Source organism: Triturus cristatus, chromosome 8, assembly GCF_964204655.1.
Source record: "Triturus cristatus chromosome 8, aTriCri1.1, whole genome shotgun sequence".
In the NCBI taxonomy this organism is placed as follows: Eukaryota; Metazoa; Chordata; class Amphibia; order Caudata; family Salamandridae; genus Triturus; species Triturus cristatus.
Window position 1 is genome coordinate 262,483,648 of NC_140591.1, and position 22,622 is coordinate 262,506,269.

Here is a 22,622-nt window from a genome sequence, read left to right on the forward strand (position 1 = left end):
CAATACCTTGAGGAAATTAGGCTACGCAATAAAAGTGTGCCATTGAGCCCTGCAACTCCGGTTGTGTGCTTAGAAATTAAAGATGTTGATGTATCTTACTTAAGAGAGGGCCCAAGAATACTCAGAAAATAAAGGAAAGGCCCTTTGAGATATTCCGCCTGCTACTGCAACAATGCCCTCCATGATGCCAGCAGCAATAGGGAGTAGGGCCGGGAGGTCGGTATTGGCTTACAGTGCTGGGTGTTTCTGCTCAAACGGGGTGCATAACATCTATTAATTCTAAAATTAACCCCTCTGCTTAATCTTAATTTCCCATTGGTGTTGTGATTATGTCAGTTTTACATTTCTCTTAGACTCGGGACACGTCTTCCAATGTAATAACTCATTTCCCGGGCTGACATTAGTCTTCTTGGCAAAGTCATTCGCCCCCCACCTGCTCTTCGTGAAGAAAAAGTTCTTCCCATTAGCCGTAACCTTCTTGTCACTGGTGTGCAAATTATATGTGTGTGAGAGGCCGGGTCAGGCATAATCATTATACTTATGATTTTATGCTCATCTTCCATTGAAACCTATGCGGAAATTACCATTTAAAAAGGACTCTGGCTTAAAACCCCACATTATCTCGAGCACTTCAGGGGGACTGCAACGCACGTCACCATCCGAACCCGAAGCGGGTCTCCTTTGCTCTTTGAAATGTTGAGCGCTCTGGGGGCAGTCATGCCGCAGTTAGCTTGAAAAGCGACTCCTGTCCACGGCAGGCAGGCTTTTCTCGCCCGCTGACCCCACAACTGGACGCTAGCAGCCTGTGAGGATCCGTGTGCAGACCCCACACTGCCGCAGGGGTGGGCTCCGCGAGGGCAGGTGGGGGAAGGTCGGTGGGCGCGCGGAATCGGCGGCGGAGGCGCCTGACCTTGACTGACCCTCCCCAGCACTAAGCCCCGGTTCACTCGCCCACTTTCTCACCGGCTCGGGCGGGAGCGGAGGCATTTTTTGCTGCAGTGACTCCCAAGTCCACGTGCACCTGCCGCCGCCGCCGCCGAGGGCTGGCTGCAGCGCCGCGCGGTGCAGCAGAGGAGGCAGCCTCTGGGTGAGCGCGCAGCCCGCCCTCCCCCCAGCAGCGCCAGAGGAGGGGACGTGCCTGGGCTGGACGTCGCGCATCCCGGACCGAGCTATCCTGAGCGCAAGGGGCTGCGGGAGCCTGGCGGAGCCGTGGACCGAGGAGAGACGGTGGAGGCTGCGCGCCCGCTGCGAGGACCGGGGAGATAGCGCATGCCTCATCCCTCCGTGCAGCCACCAGACGCCCCCACCGCCAACAACACCACCATCTTTGCATGTGCAACATTCGCAGCCGGACACAACCTCTGCCAGTGCGATGGAGACTGCGGGAAAAATCCGACTCAGGATGGACGGTTGCTAAGAAGCTGCTCCCCGGGCCCCCCACGCCTTTATATGGTTTTTATTTTTTTATTTTAGCGCGGTCCTGCCTCCGATGCCTCTCCGCAACATCTAAGAGCGAGAGAAAAACGGGACAGAGAAAGAATAAAGAAGATGAGGATTATTTTTAGGCAGATTGTTTTGTTATTTTCTGGGTTATGGGGACTCGCCATGGGCGCTTTTCCAAGTAGTGTACAAATAGGTAAGTGCTCCCTCCCGCTTTCCGTGCATCTGTAAAAAGTGTTGTACATGACATTTACAGTATTAATTTTTTCGTGGCATTGCGGGGAGGTGGGGGCCCGTTGGGGGCAGTTTGGTGTGAAATGGGTGATCGTTTGGTGTCTGGAAGGCGAGGATTGCAGCTGCAGTGTCGGGGCAAGTTTAGCAGCGGTGGTGGCCTTTTACAGCAGCATCACTCCAGTTACACAAGAGATGCTCCATTGGGGAGACACAGGAAGCTCGGACTGGCTGAGGCTGCAGTGAGGATGTTGCCTCAATCAGTGATGCTGTTGGATGTTGCTAGCGCCTTATTGTCTCCGGGTTCTGTCCTAAGCACAGCCTCATTTAAAGTTATAATTGGACACGTGTGCCCCAGTCTGCACCCGGGCGCTTGGGCCCCGCACGCGGAACGCGGGTCTGCCTCGCCCTGTCCCCTCTGCCTCTTGCGGGACGCAGCCACGCGCGCAGCCTCTCATCTGCCCGGGCGGCAGCACCGCATCATCCATCGTGCAGGACTTCCAATGAGCCTGCTGCTAATGAGATTCTGAGAGCGAGCTGACTCGGCCTTCCATGTATAATGAGGGGCTGCCGAGGCTGCCCAGAAACTTCATTTAATCCGCTTTGCTGTTCTCCCTTATTCATCTGGATAGGTGGACAGCTAATAGATAGCAGAGAGGCGCCCTTGTCGCGTGCGGCACACACCGGCTGCCCCCTGTCTCCCTCCAATGTGCGCGCTAGCAAACGTGCCCAGGGTAGTGCAGTGAGAGGTGGTCGGGATGCGCGTAAAGGTCATTCCTACCACGGTGGACGTGCGTGGAGGAAAGGAGGGCTGCTTGTGTGTGGTGCAAGCGTGTTCTAAAGATGGAAAGTGGTGCAAGCGTTTGATTAGACTGCAAAGGGAAGTCATTTTGAGGGAGGCAATGTTTCCTGGCTGTTTGTCTTCTTCACTCACGCTCACGGGGGCAATGCACCATAAACAGTGTGCAAGACTGGTGGCGTGCTGCATGGCGTGATGTTAAATCAGTGTTCTTTTACTAAACGTGCCCCCTTTGTGCTGTCTTTCCGTAGGTGGTCTCTTCATCCGAAACACAGACCAGGAGTACACTGCTTTCCGATTAGCAATCTTCCTCCACAACACCAGCCCCAACGCCTCGGAGGCGCCCTTTAATTTGGTTCCGCATGTGGACAACATTGAAACAGCCAACAGCTTTGCTGTAACGAATGCCTGTGAGTAAATGAGCCACCGAGCTGCAGAGGTTATGCATAAATTATGCCCAATGAGGACCATGTACAGTGGGGTAATTATCTTGGGTGGGAGGGCCAGGGGAGCGCAGCGCTGTATTTTCAGCAGGTGTCCCACTGAAAGGACCCGGCAGGCTGGAGGGAGGCTGCCTGTGCATGTTTCCAGAGTTCAGAAATGAACCTGCTCACGAATTCTTCCTAGCTGTTGGGATTCCTCTCCAAGGGAGTAGTTAATATTAGGGCCACAAGTGAGGTGGCATTTGGACCCAAGAGTGTGAGGGGTTCTCAACCTACCATCAACTCCTCAGTCTTTGGCTGGGAGATTTCCTTTTTATGCAAAAGGGCTTATGACGCCCTCGCTGAACAAATGTTTCTATCTTCCCCTCTAATATACCAAAAATAGGAAAACCCAAGCACATCAGTGAACCACTACCTAGAAAGACCATGTCCCCTGTCTGCATCTAGAAGCTGTGCGCAGCTTATTCGGGGATTCTGTGCCATTTGAAGGGAAGCCTTGTCGCCTTTCGAAGGAGGCAGTGGGAAGCCAGCGGAGCAGTGATGTGTGGAATAATGTATGTGCCCAGGTTGACACTGCAGTTGATCTGGTGATGTCACTTGAGGCTGCCCTGCTCCTCTATTCTGGGCTGTAAATGTCTCCTAGAATCACCCACCGCATACATCCTCTGGATGGCTCTGCATGCGTCCATGCATCGGTGCCACATCACGTTAGCATCCGCTCCCCTTGGCTGCACAAGGGCCCCAACTGGCCTTCACCCAAGCACAGCCCTTACAGAGGAAAGAACTGACCCAGAGTCATGGTACATCAAATCATGCAAACCTCTTTAAGCACTGACTTGCCCAATTTACATTTTAAATCTTAGTATTTTGTAATATAGCTCATTTACATCTGTACATCTCATTGCTTTGTTCGTTTTTCTTCGTCTACAAGAGAGAATGCTCTTGTACAAGCCCAACTAATCTGAGAAGGAAAGTAATTTGTGATTTATTTGCCTACGCTGGAAGAACTATTAGGTACTTGTTATGCATAGTAATTATTCGTGTCATGGAGATGCAAGCAGTAGTTGATTATTGCAAACCTATCCGCATAATATGGGGTTTCAGGTTATTTCAGTCCCCAGGGAAATTTATTCTTGAAGGTTTCCAGTTTCTTCTTTCGCTTAAAAGCAACATGACTAAGAAAGATGCTTGAGGTTGGTGCGTGGCTTTGTGCATGAACACATAAAACTGGTATTTCTAAACACAAATGTCATAGAATTATGCATGACTGTAAAATAGTGTATCTTTTTTTCCTGCTTGACCTATTGATGGATAATTCTATACAGTATACCTCGATACACACACATTTGTTTGGGAAAAGCCGTCCTACTTTTTATGATATGGCTGCGAGTCAAACATTCAAAGCACACATGAGATACTCTAGAATGTGTCCACTTCTGCCAATGTTTTGCTCAGTCCACATATGTGCCGCCTCAGTCAAATATCACAAGTAAAAAAAAATCAGTCTAGCAGTTTGAGAACTCCCTTATTCAGAAAAGTTTGTCAAAAGTAATCTTTCAGTTTTGGCCATTATTGTGTACACAAGGGCTTTGTTGAGGTTGCATCTCCGTTTCTAACATTGCACATAATTGGTGGATGGTAAATGTAACATCTACATACCTTGTATGTGCACCACCTCTCTTCCTGTGATCTGTCTTTTGTGGGACATTGGCTGCAGTGGCTACTTTAGCAAGTGGTCCACCCTCTGCCAGAAGGTCGACAGCTGTACAACAGATCAGGTAAAGGTAGTGGCAAACATATCTCAAAAGGTCAGAGTTTCAGCTATGAAATGGGCACTGTTTTCAGGCCGAGTGAAACCGATGGCACATGTAATACAGCTTATACGTGACTCATTGCAAGAAGAGGGGCACCTTTGTGTTTAGATGGAAGCTCTACACAGTTGGATCTCTTGTCGCCTAATTCTTTGCCGTCACTCATGGAAATCTTCAACTAGATTGGTTGTTCAGTGGAGAGATTGAGGTTGAAGGATTTATGTGCAATGGGAGGTATGAAAAACTGAGTTGATTCTTCTTTTGAATGTATGAAAAAGTCTGTATTTTTTTAAAACTCTAGTTGATTTAACATTTGTTGCAAAGATTGAAAATGTCTTCTAATAAAACATTGCACTGTAGAACTTGTTTTCACAGTTCCACAGTTAAGGCTGATGATATGCATGTGAAGCATATGGATTCTTGTGTCAGTCTGACGTAGACTAAGGTGTTACTGAATATATTAGCCAATAGGTCGAGGCTGACTCTACAGTTCTGGTCAAGGGATCCCATTGGATATACACCGGTATTTAGATATTCCTCCACTTCTTGACTAGGAGTTCCCTTTTTATACCAATATGAACATCATAAGAGTTCTCTTATTCCTCCACTTCTTGACTAGGAGTTCCCTTTTCATACCGATATGAACAACATCATAAGAGCTCTCTTATTACAGAAGTATCAAAGTTCTGTCTTTGATCTCATCACCAGGAATCATCATCATTCCATTTAGACCCTTTATCAACACAAGTCCTCTCGAGGCAGCTAATATCGATGAACTTGCCACAGTGTGTTTGACAAATCATAGCATGGTTTAGCATGTGGGATCCTGTAACATGGGATATAACTAGTCGCAATGGCTGATTAATATTCTGTTCCAACATGTTTGAGGGACCCTTAGCAAATAGAACTCTCTGCCACTAGAAAGAAACTGGATTCAGTGCACCAAAGCTGATCCTTCTGTCTGAGATGCAACCCTCTTTAAATTAGTGTATCAGCAGTCACATTTACACTAGAAAAATTACAATTCACAAACTGTAGTGTTAACATACAAGCTGGTGGTGCTTTACGAAATACATATCGCAGGTAATTCAAGCACCATCTTTGGTTGTCCACCTCACATCATTTATTGAATTAAGGTTTCACTCCTTGGTAGGTCGGCCTACTTCTGCGCTTCTGATCTTTACATTTTCTAAAGTTACCTATATATGATTCTCACATACATGCATTGTATATTCCATCGATGGTCAAATATACACTACACATAGTTCTCAGGACAGGTACAGTTGAAACTCTGCTTTTAAGCATTTACATTTTGTCATCTACAATTTTTGATATACAGTGCACTGCACATGCAGGTGCATTCTTATTTTGCATAGGAATACATTGTTATAGACGTATCGTAGGAAGCACAGTGGACATAAGTACAGAATTAGGGGAAGAAAGGAAAGTTATTATTATAGATCAGGCATTGGAACAGAAAAAAATGTCTGCAAAAACTGGACCAAAAGTGGGCATTTTAGCACAGATCTGAACTAGTGGTAGATGGTCTCAGATAGAGAGATACCCATGAGTCAGAGATTTCAAGAGACCAGGATCACAAAACCCATACAGTCCATGTTCCCTCTGATTGACATGATGGTTCATCTTACTTTCATTGCAATGTACCATTCAGTTCCAGAGAACAGATGTATGCCCTGCCCAAGCAGTGTAAAAGACATAGCTCTGTTTGAGCTCCACTGTCCCAGCATTGACCAGCTTCATTGATCACTTTCTCTCTTACCAATGTCCATAGCCAAACGGCATCATTCGTGGTGGTCGAATAGTGGTGGTGATGCACAAAGAGTAAGGAAAGAGGTTGGGTAATGGCAGGACAGGGCGATTTGTAGGATTGATGGCAAGAAGGTTTGTAGGGAGTAGGAAGTGAATAGAAACAAGGAGCACACACCATCAATCCACAAAAAAACGACAGCTGGAGAAATTTCGAGCTGATTGTGAACCAAAGGGAGGACGTGAAGTTTGTACAGAAAATGAAGTAATTGGCTAATTCAGAATCTATCCTGATAGCAAAACCATAAAAGGTTGCAGAGAAAGTCAGGTAATTAGCTAATTGAAACGGTGTCCAGATGGCGCAACTGAGGTTATTAGAAAGGAGCTTCAACACTCTGTTACATGTGCACACCATAGCATTTGTTACTCTCTAATCCAGATTTTCCAAGAGGATCATTGCAATTACAGCATTAAATCAAATGCAGCCACACATGACCGCTATGCATACATTCAGCTTCTCATTCTTGGTATTCATTGCCACAAATTAATATCTTTAAAAATACTCGATATGTCACTGGTAGCAGGCATACACTTTGGACCTTAGCTAAAAAATAACAAAAGCCTTTTACCATTCCAGGCACTGTATTACAGCTTTGGGTTGGAAATACCATCCAAGCCAAACTGGAATGAATAAAAGTAACCGCTGGCATATGCGTGTCACTCTTATTAAAAAGAGAGGTATAGCTTTGTTCCGACACAAGGGAGCAAACAGTATAAGTCAAAACAATGACATGCATAGGCATGCCCTTTCCAAATCCCAAATTTTAATACTGTGCCCGAAATGGTAAAAGGCTTTTGTCATTTTTCAACTCGGCATGGAAGGCACTTGGTAATCCGATGCTTAAAGACATTGCTGTAAAAATAGCAAAAGACTTTGTCACTTTATAGCTCACCATGGATAACACTGTTACTATATATATATATATATATATATATTCACTGAAAAAACCATAGGTTTCACACACGTTATAGTTAGGAATTAGCATTTAAAAAACCTTGCAAATTCACTGAAAAAAACATAGGTTTCACACATGTTATAGTTAGCGGAAATTTTACTGATAAAAAACCAATGAAATTGCCCCGTTATAGTTAGTGCTGGCAACTATAACTCACGCGACCGCAATCTTCTGCTGATGACATATGTGTCTTTATAAAAAAAAATATTTGTAATATATGTATAGCTAAAAATGTATGGAAGAAGACATGGGCAAATAAGTGTCTAAATACAGTATTAGCATCAGCAGAGGATTGCGGTCGCGTGAGTTATAGTTGCCAGCACTAACTATAACGGGGCAATTTCATTGGTTTTTTATCAGTAAAATTTCCGCTAACTATAACATGTGTGAAACCTATGGTTTTTTCAGTGAATATATATATGTGTGTGTGTATATATATATATTCACTGAAAAAACCATAGGTTTCACACATGTTATAGTTAGTGGAAATTTTACTGATAAAAAACCAATGAAATTGCCCCGTTATAGTTAGCGCAGGCAACTATAACTCACGCGACCACAATCCTCTGCTGATGCTAATACTGTATTTAGACACTTATTTGCCCATGTCTTCTTCCATACATTTTTAGCTATACATATATTACAAATATTTTTTTTTCATAAAGACACATATGTCATCAGCAGAGGATTGCGGTCGCGTGAGTTATAGTTGCCTGCGCTAACTATAACGGGGCAATTTCATTGGTTTTTTATCAGTAAAATTTCCACTAACTATAACATGTGTGAAACCTATGGTTTTTTCAGTGAATTTGCAAGGTTTTTTAAATGCTAATTCCTAACTATAACGTGTGTGAAACCTATGGTTTTTTCAGTGAATTAGTACGGTTTTTTAAATGCTAAGTTTTTTTCCCTTATAATAAGCCCTGTACATTTGGTGGCCTACGGCCACCAAAAGCACAGGGGGTGGGGTAAGTGTGGATAGTGTTTTTTTCCATTGTAATAAGCCCAGCACATTTGGTGGCCTTCGGCCACCAAAAGCACAGGGGGTGGGGTAAGTGTGGATAGTGTTTTTTTTATTTTTATTTTTTTACCGTACGCTTACCGTAAGCGTACGGTAAGCGTACCCCGCGAAATTGCCGAAAAAAAAATAAAACCGTTTTTGCACTTGGGGGATGTTTGGGGACTCCCTCAACATGACTATGTGGGAGGGAGTTGTCAAAACAGCCCCTTTACATGTTTTTGGGCTTCCGATTTTAAAAATCTCTCTCAGTGCGAGAGACAAAATGGCGGCCGCCGCTTCCTGGTTTCGGCCGATTCGAATGTTTACTAAGATCTAAGAGCCAATCAGAATCGCGCTCGCGCACGCCACCGTACGCTTACCGTAAGCGTACGGTAAGCGTACCGTAAGCTGGCTCAGATATATATATTGATTTAAAGGCTATTTTCTCAGAATCTACTGAACAGATTTACACCAAACCTACAAAAGGCACTTCCTTGACCTAGGGACTACCTCTCTGCCAAATTTTGAGTAATTCTGTTCAGCCATTCGGGCTGTAGCTCGTTCTAAAGGTCCTATGGAAAAATGCATGGGAAAAACGCGTTTTGGGACCCCCCTTTTATCTCAGCCCCCGCTTGACGAATCCCCCCGAGACTTTCAGGGTAGGAGCGGAGCGTAGCGCCCCACCTATTTTGAGAAATTCGCGAGGATTCGTCGACCGGCGCCAAAGTTATTCAAAATAGAATGTTGAGGTTTTCCTATGGAAACGTGGTCCTAACTATAACTACCTACTGGCTATCGCCAGTAGGTAATATATATATATATATATATATATTCCACCAAATGCCGCTCTTGACTGCAGAACACCATAGAACGGGTACCTCCGTAACATGGGATCAGCTTCCACGTCAATTAATTTCACCACAAAATTTCCAAAAGGATCTCCGAGCACTCTGTGGGATATAGAAATTACCATTTTTCTACCGACCATACCAGTAGACGCATTTCAGCAAGCTACCGTTTTCAATCCTGGTTCCCAAGTCGGGTCACATGATCGCTCTTTTAATATATATTTATACAGACATTTGTGATCAGCAGATTTGGAGTGCCTTTGTTGTTGTAAAGTGCTCCATATAAAAGAACAGCTCTCCACCTAAAACTTGGAAACTACCCAGAGTGCCCTGATTTATTTGTTTGCATATTTTATGCAGCACTCTAAGCCTGAAAAGACATTGTTTTGACTTGATCTGTGATGGGAAATTGGCCTCCAAATCCTCCTTTACCCTCAGGGTAGCAGTGAACAACCAGTTAAATCTTGGTTAAGTCTTATCTCAAAGATGATGATGGGAGGTTGACTATGGGTACCCTATAACAAAGATTTTATAGTTGTAATAAAGTTTTTTTTTAACAACACAGCACTTTTAAGACATTACATTGTATAAATATGTGTACAGTAGAAACGAAGATCAATAGTTAAAATAAATTAATCAAAATGCACAACAAAAGAATAAAACAATGATATTTCACTGATAAAACCTGGGCCCCTGGATATAAACATTACATACCATTTGTGATTGCCAGATGATCGTGAACACCAGAACACAAGATAGCACAGTAAAGTTATTATACATAATATCATCAAGTGATTTACACAATGTATTCAAATATACGCCATTTGTGATCTCAATATTGTTTTGAAAAAGCATAATGCAGAATGGTGGAAGAAAAAAAAGACTGATGGATTAACTCTCCAAAATAATATAAAGTGTCTAAAAGTCATAGAAAGTGGATAGGGGTGATGCACGTTTCCTCAGTGTAGGGTTAGTGGTAATCAATCCCTCTAAATATGGATATCTTGTGACCTCTGGGTCCTAGAGGTCCTGGGTCAGTGGTTCCAATCTTGTACTGGCTCAGACAGGAAGAGAGGCAGACTTTTACCTTGCCCACTCGGGCATGTCACAAGGGCTTGCATTGGGTCAATCAAGCGTATTTCAACCCAGCTAGCATGCAGCCAAACTGGGTGGTTGGACCACTGGACACGCGTGTTGCCAAGAGAAACAAAAGTAATAAAAGGTGGTGTATGGGTGTCAGTTCCTAGCAGGCAGAGAGTCCCCACCCTGTGCACCTGCACATAATGAAATGTGTTTCTGGCGGCAGCCTTCTCCTGCTCTCTAGGTCCTGAGTCTGTGGACTTTTTTGCATGCGTGGGGCTTCCAAGAAGAGATGCCAGAGCACAGCAGGCCGCCGGAGCCCTTAGGTTTAATCCCAGCCTAGAGGAAATTTATTTCACACAGATTCTCATTCTAGATACAGCTTAGCAGGGTACATACAGGTCTGGTCAATTTTGATAAGATCTTTTTTAAGCTGGACTTGAACTGCAACGTGTATGTCCTGTTTATGTCAGTCATTCGGCAGCTCGCTGTCAATCAGAGCCGGTGCATATTTTCAGCTCCAACATCTAATGATCAGTTTAGGCCACAGCAGGAGTTTAGTAGAAGCAGGGGGTGGGCATATTTGTTCTCTAATAGTAGCAGTCATACCCCATAATGGAAATAGTATTCATACAAATTTAAAGCTGTTAGGAATCAGCCATGGATAACACTAATGACAGGAGTACTGATAGTGATCATAAACTATCTTCTCTGAGCAACCATTTATGTATTTATGACACCATCGGTGACCCAATGCACACAATCCTCACACCCATTTCCACCCATAAAAATAGTTATAAAGGAGCCCCTCTTTCCCTAAGATTTAATTTTAAAGCTGTAGCCAGCAGGCAACACCTTTTGGTACAGCTTCTTCACCCCCCAACGACCATAATGTTGGCCCAGCAAAGCCTATGTGAAAGAGGTCGAGGTGGGCTGCCCCTTTGAGACTGGAGGGTGGTAACCTATTAAGGATTTTCTCCCCTTCTCAGGCAGCCAAAGGTTGTTCCGAGGATAACTAGATCATCAGATTCATGAGTACCTCAGTATCAGCGTCTCCACAAACTGTTGGCAAAAAGAAAGAGATGTGTGGGGACATCAGGAGAAAGGGAAACCGCATGGGTGGTTCAGATGTAGAGGTGGCCAGGTTCTCACATCTTACCAACATGCAAAAGTAGGTATTCAGGGAACAAAGATGTTTAATGGGAAATCATTTGTAGGGCTTTTTAGGTTAATCTAGTAGGTCATATGACATTTCCTTAGTTAAGTTTCAGCGGTTGCATATCAAGGACAGGGGAAATGTTGTAGGTTACTTCATTTCTTTCTGGGATTTAGGAGAAGTTGTGTTTATGTTTGAAGCTCAATAATAAACTAAACATTCATTCAGCACAAACATGACTAAAAGTTCAATAATCAGAACATCATATTTAACTTCAGGAAATAGTAGGCGGCAGGCAGTGAAGACGTAAATCAGAAGAACTCCTCTCAGAACATTATTTACTATAGATGAAGGGCCATACTGTTTTAACAAGCGTACTACGTGTGTCTGAAGAATAAATGAAGACTCATGCTTGGTTTATGAAGCTTTTTATAACTTGTGTTAGAGGCAGTTTGGTTTTCCCATGGTAGACTAGCAGATTATTCTCTTGCAGCGCTCAATCCAGAAAACTAGGCTTTTTCAGGATTGGTGACTAGTCTACTTATACTGCCTCGCTGGCAAGGAGAATTAGATATATGTAGATGACACTGCTGAACAAAGTTTCTCAAAGGATTTTGCTTGTTGTCTAGGGATGCTTCTTGAGGGCTCATATCAATTTCAGACTCAGGGGTGATCGCTTTTAAAACAGAGTATTTTGGGTTTTGTCAGTTCCAGGTAAAATCCTAAAATAGAGAATATTCTATAAAATCCAAAGCATATACATTGAAGCTATTCAGCTAATAAAATATTGGTTCAGAAAATGAAGATCAGTGCCACAGCCATTGCTCAGAAACATGTTTCCTCGTGATTTGGCCTAGGCCATCTCATGTGAGTTTTATGTTTCCGCTGAGAATGGATAACCAGTGTAGGAAGTGCAATGAGAAAAACCTGATAATCTCCAAACTGTGTTAAATTGTCTCTAGCACAGTCCAGTGAGTCTTTCTTGGCCCATTCATTGTGAAGTGACAATCAGTCAGTATCTGGGACAACAGCCCTGGCAGCTGAGGAAGGTGCCTTCATACATTACATTAAAAAACAAGCATTTGCAATGCAATCAGTCTCGTCTTTGGGACCTTATATGTATTTAGCTATGCAGCACATTAGCCTGGGTTCTGAAACATCTACTGTTCTTTAACATGGAGGGAAAGTAAGCACCAAACTGCGTGACACGCCAGGGTTGGGAACACATGGAGAGAAATATTAACTTTCAGCCTGAAATGGTATAGTCCAGTGCTCTGTTTTTAATATAAAATCAGGGACTTCGGTGGTCAAATCACTGAAAATAGAAGATTTGAAAAAAATATTATTTTCTACGGGTGCTCGTGGAAGACAATTTCTGTGGACTGGAATCTAGAGAATGCTAGTGATTCTGGTATTTTACTGACCTCTGCTGGTCGTTTTCTATCAAGAAAGTTAAATAGAGGCAGTTGAACAGAAAAAAAGTCCCTAAGCTGAAGCAGATAAGTCCTAGGGCTGATCTTGAGAGCCCACAAAGTACATATCCATATAAGTATATAATAAAGTATATACAAGAGGTCTCGAATGCTTGACCTAAAAAGGAGGAGGATCTCCTATCTCATTTTTAATCTGCTCTCATACTTCTTATTTATTTTATTTATTTATGAGTTGTATATAGCGCTAGCTGGACAGGAGGGCATCAGAGCGCTTTACAACAAGTTTCATATATGCAATCAAGCAGCGCAAAGATCATAGTAGGACAAAGTGATTTGTGACAAGTAGAGTTCAAACAAAAGGAGTAGCAAATAGAAAGAAAAGAAACATGATGAGAACGGGTCACACAAAATGAGTAGCCAATAGGCTTTCTTATTCGGGGAGGAGGGAACGAGGTAGGGGTCCGGGAGGTAAAGGAGGTCAAGGTCACAGGACACAGAGTCAAAGTCAAGTGGAGTGCTGGCTAAGGCACTTCAGTGGAACCTATCGGTTCGCTAGGGAGCCATCAAGGAAGAGGACTTTGAGCAGACTTTTGAATTTTGCAAAAGAGGGGATCATTCTGATGTGGGGGGGAATAGAGTTCCAGATTTTGGGCGCGTTACCAGCAAACGACCTGGACGCGGTTTTTTGTTTGCGTGTTTTCAGCGGGATGAGAAGCAGAGTGCTGGAGCTCCTGAGGTTCCTGGTCTGGCCGGCTTTTTTGAGTTTGGAAGCCAGGTATTCCGGTTTGCCTGTGTGTAGGGCTTTGTGCGTGAGGCAGGCTGTTCTGAAGCTGGCCCACATTTCAATTGGGAGCCATTTTAGTTCTCTGAGTGTGGGCGAGATGTGGTTGAATTTCTTAGTTCAGGTGACCATTCTTGCTGCTGCATTGAGGGTTGTTTTGAGGGGGCGAGGTGGGATTTTGCTGTACCAGAGAGGACTGCATTCCCGTAGTCTAGTCTGGACAGCACCAATGCTTGAGTGTCTTTTTGAAGGTCCTTTGGCGGGAGGAAGGGTTTTATTTTGTGCAGTAGTTTCAAGTTGAGGAAGGTGCTTTTTGCAGAGTTTTTAATGTGTTTGTTCATGTCTAGTTTCGGGTCTAGGGTGATACCTAGAGATTTTACAGAGTCCGCCAGGGTGAGGTTACCAATTAGTTCATCAATAGCGTTGAGTCATTCTGCAATTTGGGGGTTCTCTTCTTTGTTGGAGATGAGGAGTATTTCCATTTTCTCTTGATTGAGTTTTAGGTGATTACTTGAGAGCCAGTGGACCTCTCTTAGCGTGGCGTTGAGTCTCTGGATGTCCTCAATGGAGGAAGTTTCCAGATAGATCTGCGTGTCATCTGCATATAGGTGGAAGGGGATGTTAGATTTTTTGAGTAGGGTAGTGAGGGGTTCAATGTAGATGTTGAAAAGTTGTGGGTAGAGGACTGACCCCTGTGGAACACCCCTGCTTACGGGGTGTAGATCGGACTCGAAGTTTAAAATTTTTATTCTTCGGGAGCGGTTGTGGAGGAAGGAGGAGAACCAGTGTAGGACCGTCTCTTCAAGACCTGCCCTTTCTTGAAGAACCTTGATGAGAAGTTTGTGGTCGACCGTGTTGAAAGCTGCCGATAGGTCTAGGAGCATGAGAAGTCAGCATTGGTCCGAGTCAAGTGACTTGTGAATATCATCTATGACATTGAGGATCGCGGTTTCAGTGCTGCAACCTTTTCTGAAACCCGATTGGTGGGGATCAAGAAGGTTGATGCTGTCCAGGTGTTGGATCAGTTGTGGGAGTACGCATCTTTCCAGGATTTTGGATAGAAGACGTTTGAGACAGGTCTGAAGTTGTTTAGATCTTTTGTGTCTAGGCCAGGTTTTTTCCGCAGCGGTGTGACTGGTACGACTCCGAATCTCAGAGAGCTGTTTTTGACCTTGCACCAAAGCGGGACTAGGACAAGTTTTAGTTCATTAGTCAGTTGAGGAGGCAACTGATCGAGGGCGTGTGATGAGGGCTTGACGCTGGAGATTAGTTTGACTATCTCTGCTTCCTGAAAGGGATGGAAGGACGTCCAGTGTTTTGGAGGGTTCATGGATGCGATGTCATTAATCCAAGCGTCCGGCTCTCGGTGGAGTGGATGTGGTTGGTGACTAGTGAGAGTTTGATCTTGGAGATTTTGTCGTTGAAAAAGTTGGCGAAGTTGTCGCACAGTTCTTTGGATGTCTGAGTTGGGGAGGCAGCGGGCTTGGAGGTTTGTTTCCTAATGATGTTAAAGAGCTCTTTGGGTCTGTTTTTTGCATTGTCTAGCGCGGTGCAGAAAAACGATGTTTTTTTATTCTTAATGTGTTTTTTGTACTTCCTGCACGCTGCTTGGAGTTGATCACGGCATATGACGGAGGGGTTGTTCCTCCAGAGTTTTTCTGAGGCTCTTAGTTGTCTCCTTTCGTCGTTGATGTCAGTAGTAAAGCATGATCTGGATGGAATGCTCCTGGTTTTTTTTGTTTCAGAGGAGCTAGTTGATCCAGTATGAGCATCATATTCGAATTGTAGAGCGAGATGAGTTCAGTTGTGGGGAGATGATCGGTGGTGTTGGGGAGGAGCGAGCTTTTCCTTTCTTCTAGTTCAGCTCGGGGGATCTAAGCTGTATTTCTACTCCATTTGGGGGGGTCCTGCGAGGGGATTTGGATTGGGACCATTTGGTTGATGTGGAATAAGATGATGTGGTGGTTGGACCAGTCCACCGGAAGGATGTGGTAGATAGTAACTGCATCGCTTTGGGCAATAATAGTGTCCAGGGTTGCTCCTCTGAGATGCGTTTCTACTGAGCTGTGTTGGGTAAGATTGTTGTCATGTAGGAGGTTGTTCAGGGTTTGAATTAGCGATTTGTTTACTTCATTCCGATGTAGGTTGACGTCACCAAGAATTAAGTTATTTGAGTTTCCGAGTGAGCAATGAGCAAACAGGTCGGAGAGGTGTTCCCCAAATTCGGTGGTGTTGCCTGGGGGATGATACAGAAGGTGGCAAAGTGTTGGTCTGTTGTCACTTGTCTTGATGTTAGCTGTGAGACATTCAAAGGTGCTGTATATGCAAGAGTCGGTTTCCACAATGGAGATGTTGTTCTTGTGTATGATTGCTATACCGCCTCCTCTTTGATCCTTTCTGTCTCTGTTGATAATTTTGAAGCCTGAAGGCACAAGCATATCCAAGCTAGGGTATGAGAATTCGTTTAGCCATGTCTCCGTGATGAATGCGATGTCTATGTCATGGGAGAGGATGGTTTCTGCTAGTTCTGTTGCATGTTTGGAGGCTGATCTGCAGTTTATGAGCATGCAGTTGATGGGGGACCCTTCTTTGCTCTGTTTCTTTGTAGGTGGGGCCCTAGGTAGGGTAGTGAGGAGGGCCGGGGGTCTTGGGGATTTCGGAGGGGGGTGATCTCTTCCGACTCCAGTAATCACTTGATCTTAGATTTATGGGAGGTTGTGGGGGGAGAGTCGTACGTTGAGGCTATGTCTGCCGCTTCCATTGAGGACAGTGCGGCTTTCGTTCTTCTGGGTCTCTCTAAACGTTTCTCAGGAACCGTTCTTCTGGGAGTCGATGGCCGGGTCGCAAGGGGGGCAAGGAGCCCACTAGGGGGCGGCACCTTGGCAGACCAAAGTTGGGTGGAGCTTGGCACAGTGTAAGTCCCAGGAGGTGGTTGAATAGGCATTCTGACCCTGTCAAGGTTGGTTAATATTCCGTTCAGGCCCCGGATTATGGTTTTAAGCTGAATTTCAAGATGGGCAAGGTGATGCATCATGCTTTCTGAGGTGGGGGGGGTGTCTTGGGCAGGGTTGACCAGAGAGGAGGGGGACAGGTCAATATTGTTGTAGCTGTTGGTGGTGGTGTTGTCTGTGTTGTCTCTGTTAGGAATCGTGGGCAAGAGGTGCAGTGGCTCGTGCCGCGGTTTAGACGTTGTGTAGCCTGAGGGTGGAGTGTCATAGGGAGTCTGTGATTGCAAGTATGAGTCATTCCTGGTTAGCTGGTGGGGGTGGAAGGGGAGGGTGGAGGGGCCGTCTGGAAGAGGGATTGGAATCCTTATCCGTAGGGGCAGAGTTGCGGGCGGTGTCTTGAGGAGGAAGGGAGGAGTTTCTCGCAAAGGGCGTGGGAAAGGTCGGACGCCTCACCTGGCGAGACAGGCTCACCGGGGAAAGGGGAGGGGTAGGGCCTCCATCCTCGCTCTTTACCTGCTCACCTCGTAATATCAGCTCCTAAGTTTCAATAAATAATTATTGCTTCACTAATTACAGCATCTATAGTTGTATCCAGCACCCAGGTTTTAAATATGTGCAAATAGTATGTTGTTGAACATAGTACCCAGGTTTTAATATGTACTTATGTGTATATAATAAATTTTGTCTGCAGTACCTTTTTGGTCCATTATTAGTTTGATTCTGGTTTTACATATGTCTTTCCTATGGATACATTTTTATCCAAAATATCACATGACCCGCACTATAGAAGACTTAAATAAATAGAATTCATCAAGTTGGAACCTATTTTTTTCCCGCACGTCAGCAGGAGACCACGTAGACTTTTTTTTTTTGGTGGCAGTCATTCTCCTTCGCCATAGAGTAAAATAAGGTTTGTCTACTTCTTGTATGTCAGGGGTGGATCATGGCCGTGTTCTGCACCTGCATACTGCTGCAGAAGAGCGTAAAGAAGCCATGCTCACTCTGTGGTGCAGAGACTAACTCAGTACCAACACATGAGCCCCATATTTTGTATGTTGGAAGCAAAGAGCGGAAATCACTGCTCTGTCTTTGAGCTATGCTGTCTGCAGTGCCTGCTCTAACTTGCAGAGTTACTGAGTGTGTCCATGTGCTATAGACAGCACACTTGCTTAAGAGATAAGCACATGGATCCCTAGTGTGCCTGTGCACAGATACAGAATAGGATCTTCCTATGGCTCTTGGTGTCTTTGGCAGTGTGTCTTGTTAATAGATCCTTTAACCTCCATTTTGTAATTTCCTCTATTCCCCTAGAATATGAACTTGACGTTTCTATCTCCCATTGCAGCTTCTTCTCCATAATGGACACACTTTCAGGTGTGTGGGGTGAACAGTTCCCTATTGTTGTTTTCTTATTGATCATTGTGAAAGATTGTAACAGGCTGTTGAGTGGACAGAAGAAATGGCTTAAAGAATCAAATGAGATGTCTCCTGAGTGAATTTGAAGGATGGTTAGGCAGTCTTCCTGAGTCATGTGAGCAACCCTATTGACTCAGAGTCCGTTCTGAATCAATGCTTGGTTATTCCCCATTTCGTGATCGTCAAAAAAAACACAGTCATGCACTCGCATCCCAATTCTTAACATTTGGGAACGGCCTGATGTCATTTTGAGACATTGCGGTAGACAGTCATGTTCTCACTCAACCATGCAGAGGGCACAGAGAAGCAGCTCCCGATCCCCAAGGCCTTCTTTTTACCAGGCAGGACACAAGATTTACACACGTTCCGAGGTAGATCCGAAGTGAGATAGTTTCCTCATATATTATTGATGAAATGACTGATTGATTTATTGTTTCTATATAGCACAATATACACTTGTGTTATTTGGAACTGTAACTCTAACATGATTGCACTCTGCTTCGAGCCATATATTGTTGCAATAAAGGTGACCAAATAATCCAGTGGGAAATTAAGTGTGCTGACATTTGCCTAACCTGGGAAAATGAAGACATGCGATTGTACTCATTCGGAAGAACTGTCAGCATGGCTATGTTTTTAATATAGAATGGCAACATTTGGTCATAAACTCTCTATGTATTGTGTGACCCAAGATCAAGACAGGAAACTAAGTTTTGTTCATCTCTTCTAGCTGGGCATCGCCTGGTTAACAGTAAGGAATCATATACCATAGTTAACCCTTGTATGCGCTGTTATTTTATATTTGGGATGTCGGGGTTCCCCTGCTGGAGAGTCTCAAGCATTAGCAGTAGAGTAGAAGTACAGGGGTGATAACAACACCCATCTTTATCTGTATTGCACTGTAGCAAATCTGTGCATCTGAATTTGCTTAGAGCTGCTTTAAGAAGGCAATAAATGCTGGCATCTTAAAAGATCCCTGCAGCGTCTTTGGCCTTTCTACGTGAAGCCTTGCCTGGTTGGGTTTCTTTTGCCTGGTGACTTCTAGGTTATAAGTTCCTTGTTTCTTGCCTCCATTCATAAATGTGTCCCATTGAGCTGGGATGAGCATGGATTTTTGTCCATTCTCAGGCAACCTCTGTTTTTTTGTTGAAGATGGGTAGGAGGAGCCACGTTTTGCTACCTCTAGGGGGTTCTTTTAATTTTTCATAGTCTTTATGTTTTTCACTTTTTCCTTAAAGTCATGGGTTAACTTAAGTAACACGGATGCCTTGTATGTGTTCAATCCTCTTTGATTTTTAGTCTCAGGGTGTTTAGGGGGATCCTGGGTCATGTGTCATTTTGAGTTAGTGGTCAAAGCATGATCCCTCTTTGCCAGTTAATCACTAATTTGTGTGAGGTCTTCAAAATACTTTACTCCCAGTTCAATTTTTCCAGGGTTGCTTAATGAGTGACTTGCCATTGGTCGCTCAGTGTTTGGCCTCACAGAGCGAGGGGTCGCTTCCGCCACACTCTCAATTTGTCCTTGGTTCATCTTTGGTAGGAATTGAAACTGTCCAGAGGTGCTTCTTTCACACACTGACATCTAAGTGCTGAGTGCTCTCCTGCTTTCATTTGTGTGTAGATTGTAAATCCCAGCTTTGCGCTGCATGGGATCTTTTATTAGGTATAGTCTCTCTCTTTTAAATAGAGTTGTTCTTCTCTTTTTCACCCAGTTTATGACAAATTTTAATGTACTTTCACAGTTTTTCGGACTTTTCAGTTTGAGAACATTAGTCTCCATTGGTACTTTCAATATCACGTTCTTGGTCTTCGGGAGTTTCGTGTTGAATGTGCGGAGTCACATGCTGTGGCGTACAGGGTAGCACGGAGTAACTATAATGCTCATTCCGTAGTTCAGGTCAAGATTAAGTAACTGAGCTTATTTACAAAAGCAGTTCTCAGTTCTGTTTGTCTCGTGTGTTGGAGTTACACTGTGTTATGGAGCTTTTCTTCATTGGGCCTAATAATGCTGTTGGGTGCCTTTTGTGCAGACCATTATATGATAGTTGTGCCTTCAAATATGTTCAGGTGCTCGGAAAGGGGACTCAGGATTTGAAATCTTCCTCCAACTTTTGCAGTTTTGATCATTGGCCCATATGTTTCGTTTTAGGGGTGCATATCAGACTCTCCCCATCTGCTCTGTTAGTATGTAGAATAGTGCCTTCTGGTTAATTCTATGTAGAATAGTGCCTGCTGGTTAAGACTTTCTACCGGTACAAAGCTATTGTAATCCTTTACGGAAGGTACAATATGGCCCTATGATGTTTGGAAAGGTCCACTTAATGCAAACACTCTGTAGAAGGAAGGACTTGTAATAGAGTGCAGTAGTTACAAGTTCAGTATCTTGGACTGGGGCATATATAAAGACTGCATACCCACAGTTCAGGAGGCCAGCTTTCATGTGCTGTGTAGGAGATGTAAAGTCACAGCTGGTGTAGCATCAACAGCAGCGTGGACACTGCGCTCCACCATCCATGCGCTGTAATGGGAAGCACTATTAGGAGGGGTGGACTAACACACCTAAGAGCCAATAGGAAATGGTGAGATGGAAAAAAACACTCGTTCCTGGTCTAGAATGTGATGGACACTTTTTGCAAGCTAAGACGTAAGGAAGATGTTTTGGTGTTGGTGACACGAGGTCAAACAGACTGATGAAGCTCTCTGTTGACAGAAATAAAAAAGATGTTTGAGGTTTGTCAGCATATGAGCCTGAAATCCCAGTGGAAAAAAACTGCAATCAGACACATAATCTCGTTGTAGAAACGACGTGTAACTAGTCCACTAGGCTATGCAGTAATAAGCATGTCAAGTTGGTGAATAATCCATACTGATGTGTGAAGAAACTGAGTGTAGAGCTATCTAAGTATTCACCAGGAGAAGCACTAGAACAGAATGTTTGTTGGTTCGTGTTTTATGAGAGAAGTGTGAATCTATGTATAATGTATATATTTGCCCGGGCACAATCCATATTTGAAAATTCATACAGCAAATTTAATCAAGGTAATTTGAAGGTTTGCGATTTATGAGAAAATTGCAGTAAAACAGGGTAAATCACTGTAACAGGCACACAGAGTATGGCTGGGTGAAGAAGCATTTGAAAACTTAAAGGCAGTGATTAATGTCTATGAAGTATAAAGAAGTACCCATGGAGAAGGAGAGATTAAATTGAAACCTGAGATGCAGAACGATGACAGGAAAGGCTGATGATAACATGGGCAAGTGTAGGGATACATTACAACAGCATATTCTGGAGAATGCTTCCTCATAAAATCTCTTAAACAGGCTGGAGTTTGATCTGGCTGTATATACTGACTTAATCAATTAAATGTGTCCAATGCTTTTGAGCCTTAATGTATTATAATGCACTGTAGGGTGGTTTAATATATTGCTTGAGACTAAACTACTTAGAATTTTGCTAGCAAGAGAAAGTTCTGCCAACAAATGTAAGCTCTGCCAAATGTTAGTTTAAAGTAAAAAAAGATGAATTACACAGAGGAATACATTTCTCTTTAGTATTTGATGAAAGTATTCTACCTGCTTATTATACAACCTCTTATTTTGTTTGAGATTGTTGACTGATATCCTGTTCTCTGTCCTCCACTGATGACTGAAACCCTCACGTGCCTATGCATAGTCGATCAACTCATCCTTCCAGCACTGCACTGTTAATGCACAAGTCGCATAAGAGGCCAGGTATCTAGGTGTGCACCTGGGGATATATTTCACTTTTACAGTGAGCATAGTAATGGACACCCTGTGCACCTGGAGAAACACTCATGTCAGCAATGGTGTAGGGCCAACTGTCCAAAATAGGATATGCTGACCACCCACATTTCTATACATACCTGCCATGTGAACTATGGTGAGCTCCCACAGAAAAGAATGAAAATGCCCTTCGTGTGCAGGGAGAAACTCCCAATATATCTGTGATAATTTCAAGGCGGGTCCTGGATACGTAGCCCCACTTCAGAATTAGATTTCAGAAACCCAAATTTGGTTCAAGAGGACAGTGGTGGGCACAAAAGAGCACTTCATAGTGGTCTGAGATAGATTAAGTTGCACATGGTGTGGGTACAATAGGCCCAGAGGTAAGAGGGACTGTATTTAAGAGTGTGTCACATGACACGAGACATCATAAAGTTTGTCACCCACAGCAGACCACATTGCTAGCCGCAATGTTTTTCAGCCTCAGCGAGTCCTGAAGTTCAGCTGCTGCAGGTGGAAAACTCACAGCGTCCACCTTGATAACAGAGTGAGGGTTAGTCGGATGCTCCGCTGCAGGTGTGGCAGAGGTGCTCAGACTTTTTTATTGGCTGCTGATGTCCAGGTATTGTCATGGGAACATTACACCCTGTGGAGAGGTGTTGCTCTTTTTCTGCTTGTCCACTATAACCTACTGGCGAAGGATGTTCAG

The 22,622-nt window shown here is 44.0% G+C and overlaps 1 protein-coding gene across 7 annotated transcripts in view; it reads left to right on the forward strand.

The window, feature by feature from the left end:
• Positions 1 to 679: 679 nt before the first annotated feature.
• The window catches only part of GRIA4 (glutamate ionotropic receptor AMPA type subunit 4), an 829,275-nt gene continuing 807,332 nt past the window's right edge, over positions 680 to 22,622 (forward strand). For 3 of the 7 annotated variants that reach the window (XM_085621467.1, XM_085621466.1, XM_085621465.1), the window contains exons 1-2: positions 680 to 1,636; positions 2,722 to 2,880. In XM_085621467.1, the coding sequence (XP_085477593.1) occupies positions 1,549 to 1,636; positions 2,722 to 2,880 (247 nt within the window). In that variant the 5' untranslated portion in view covers positions 680 to 1,548. Of the gene's footprint in view, positions 1,637 to 2,721; positions 2,881 to 22,622 lie in introns of those variants that run through there. The other 4 variants (XR_014967667.1, XM_085621464.1, XR_014967668.1 and 1 more) reach the window with 3 other exon arrangements.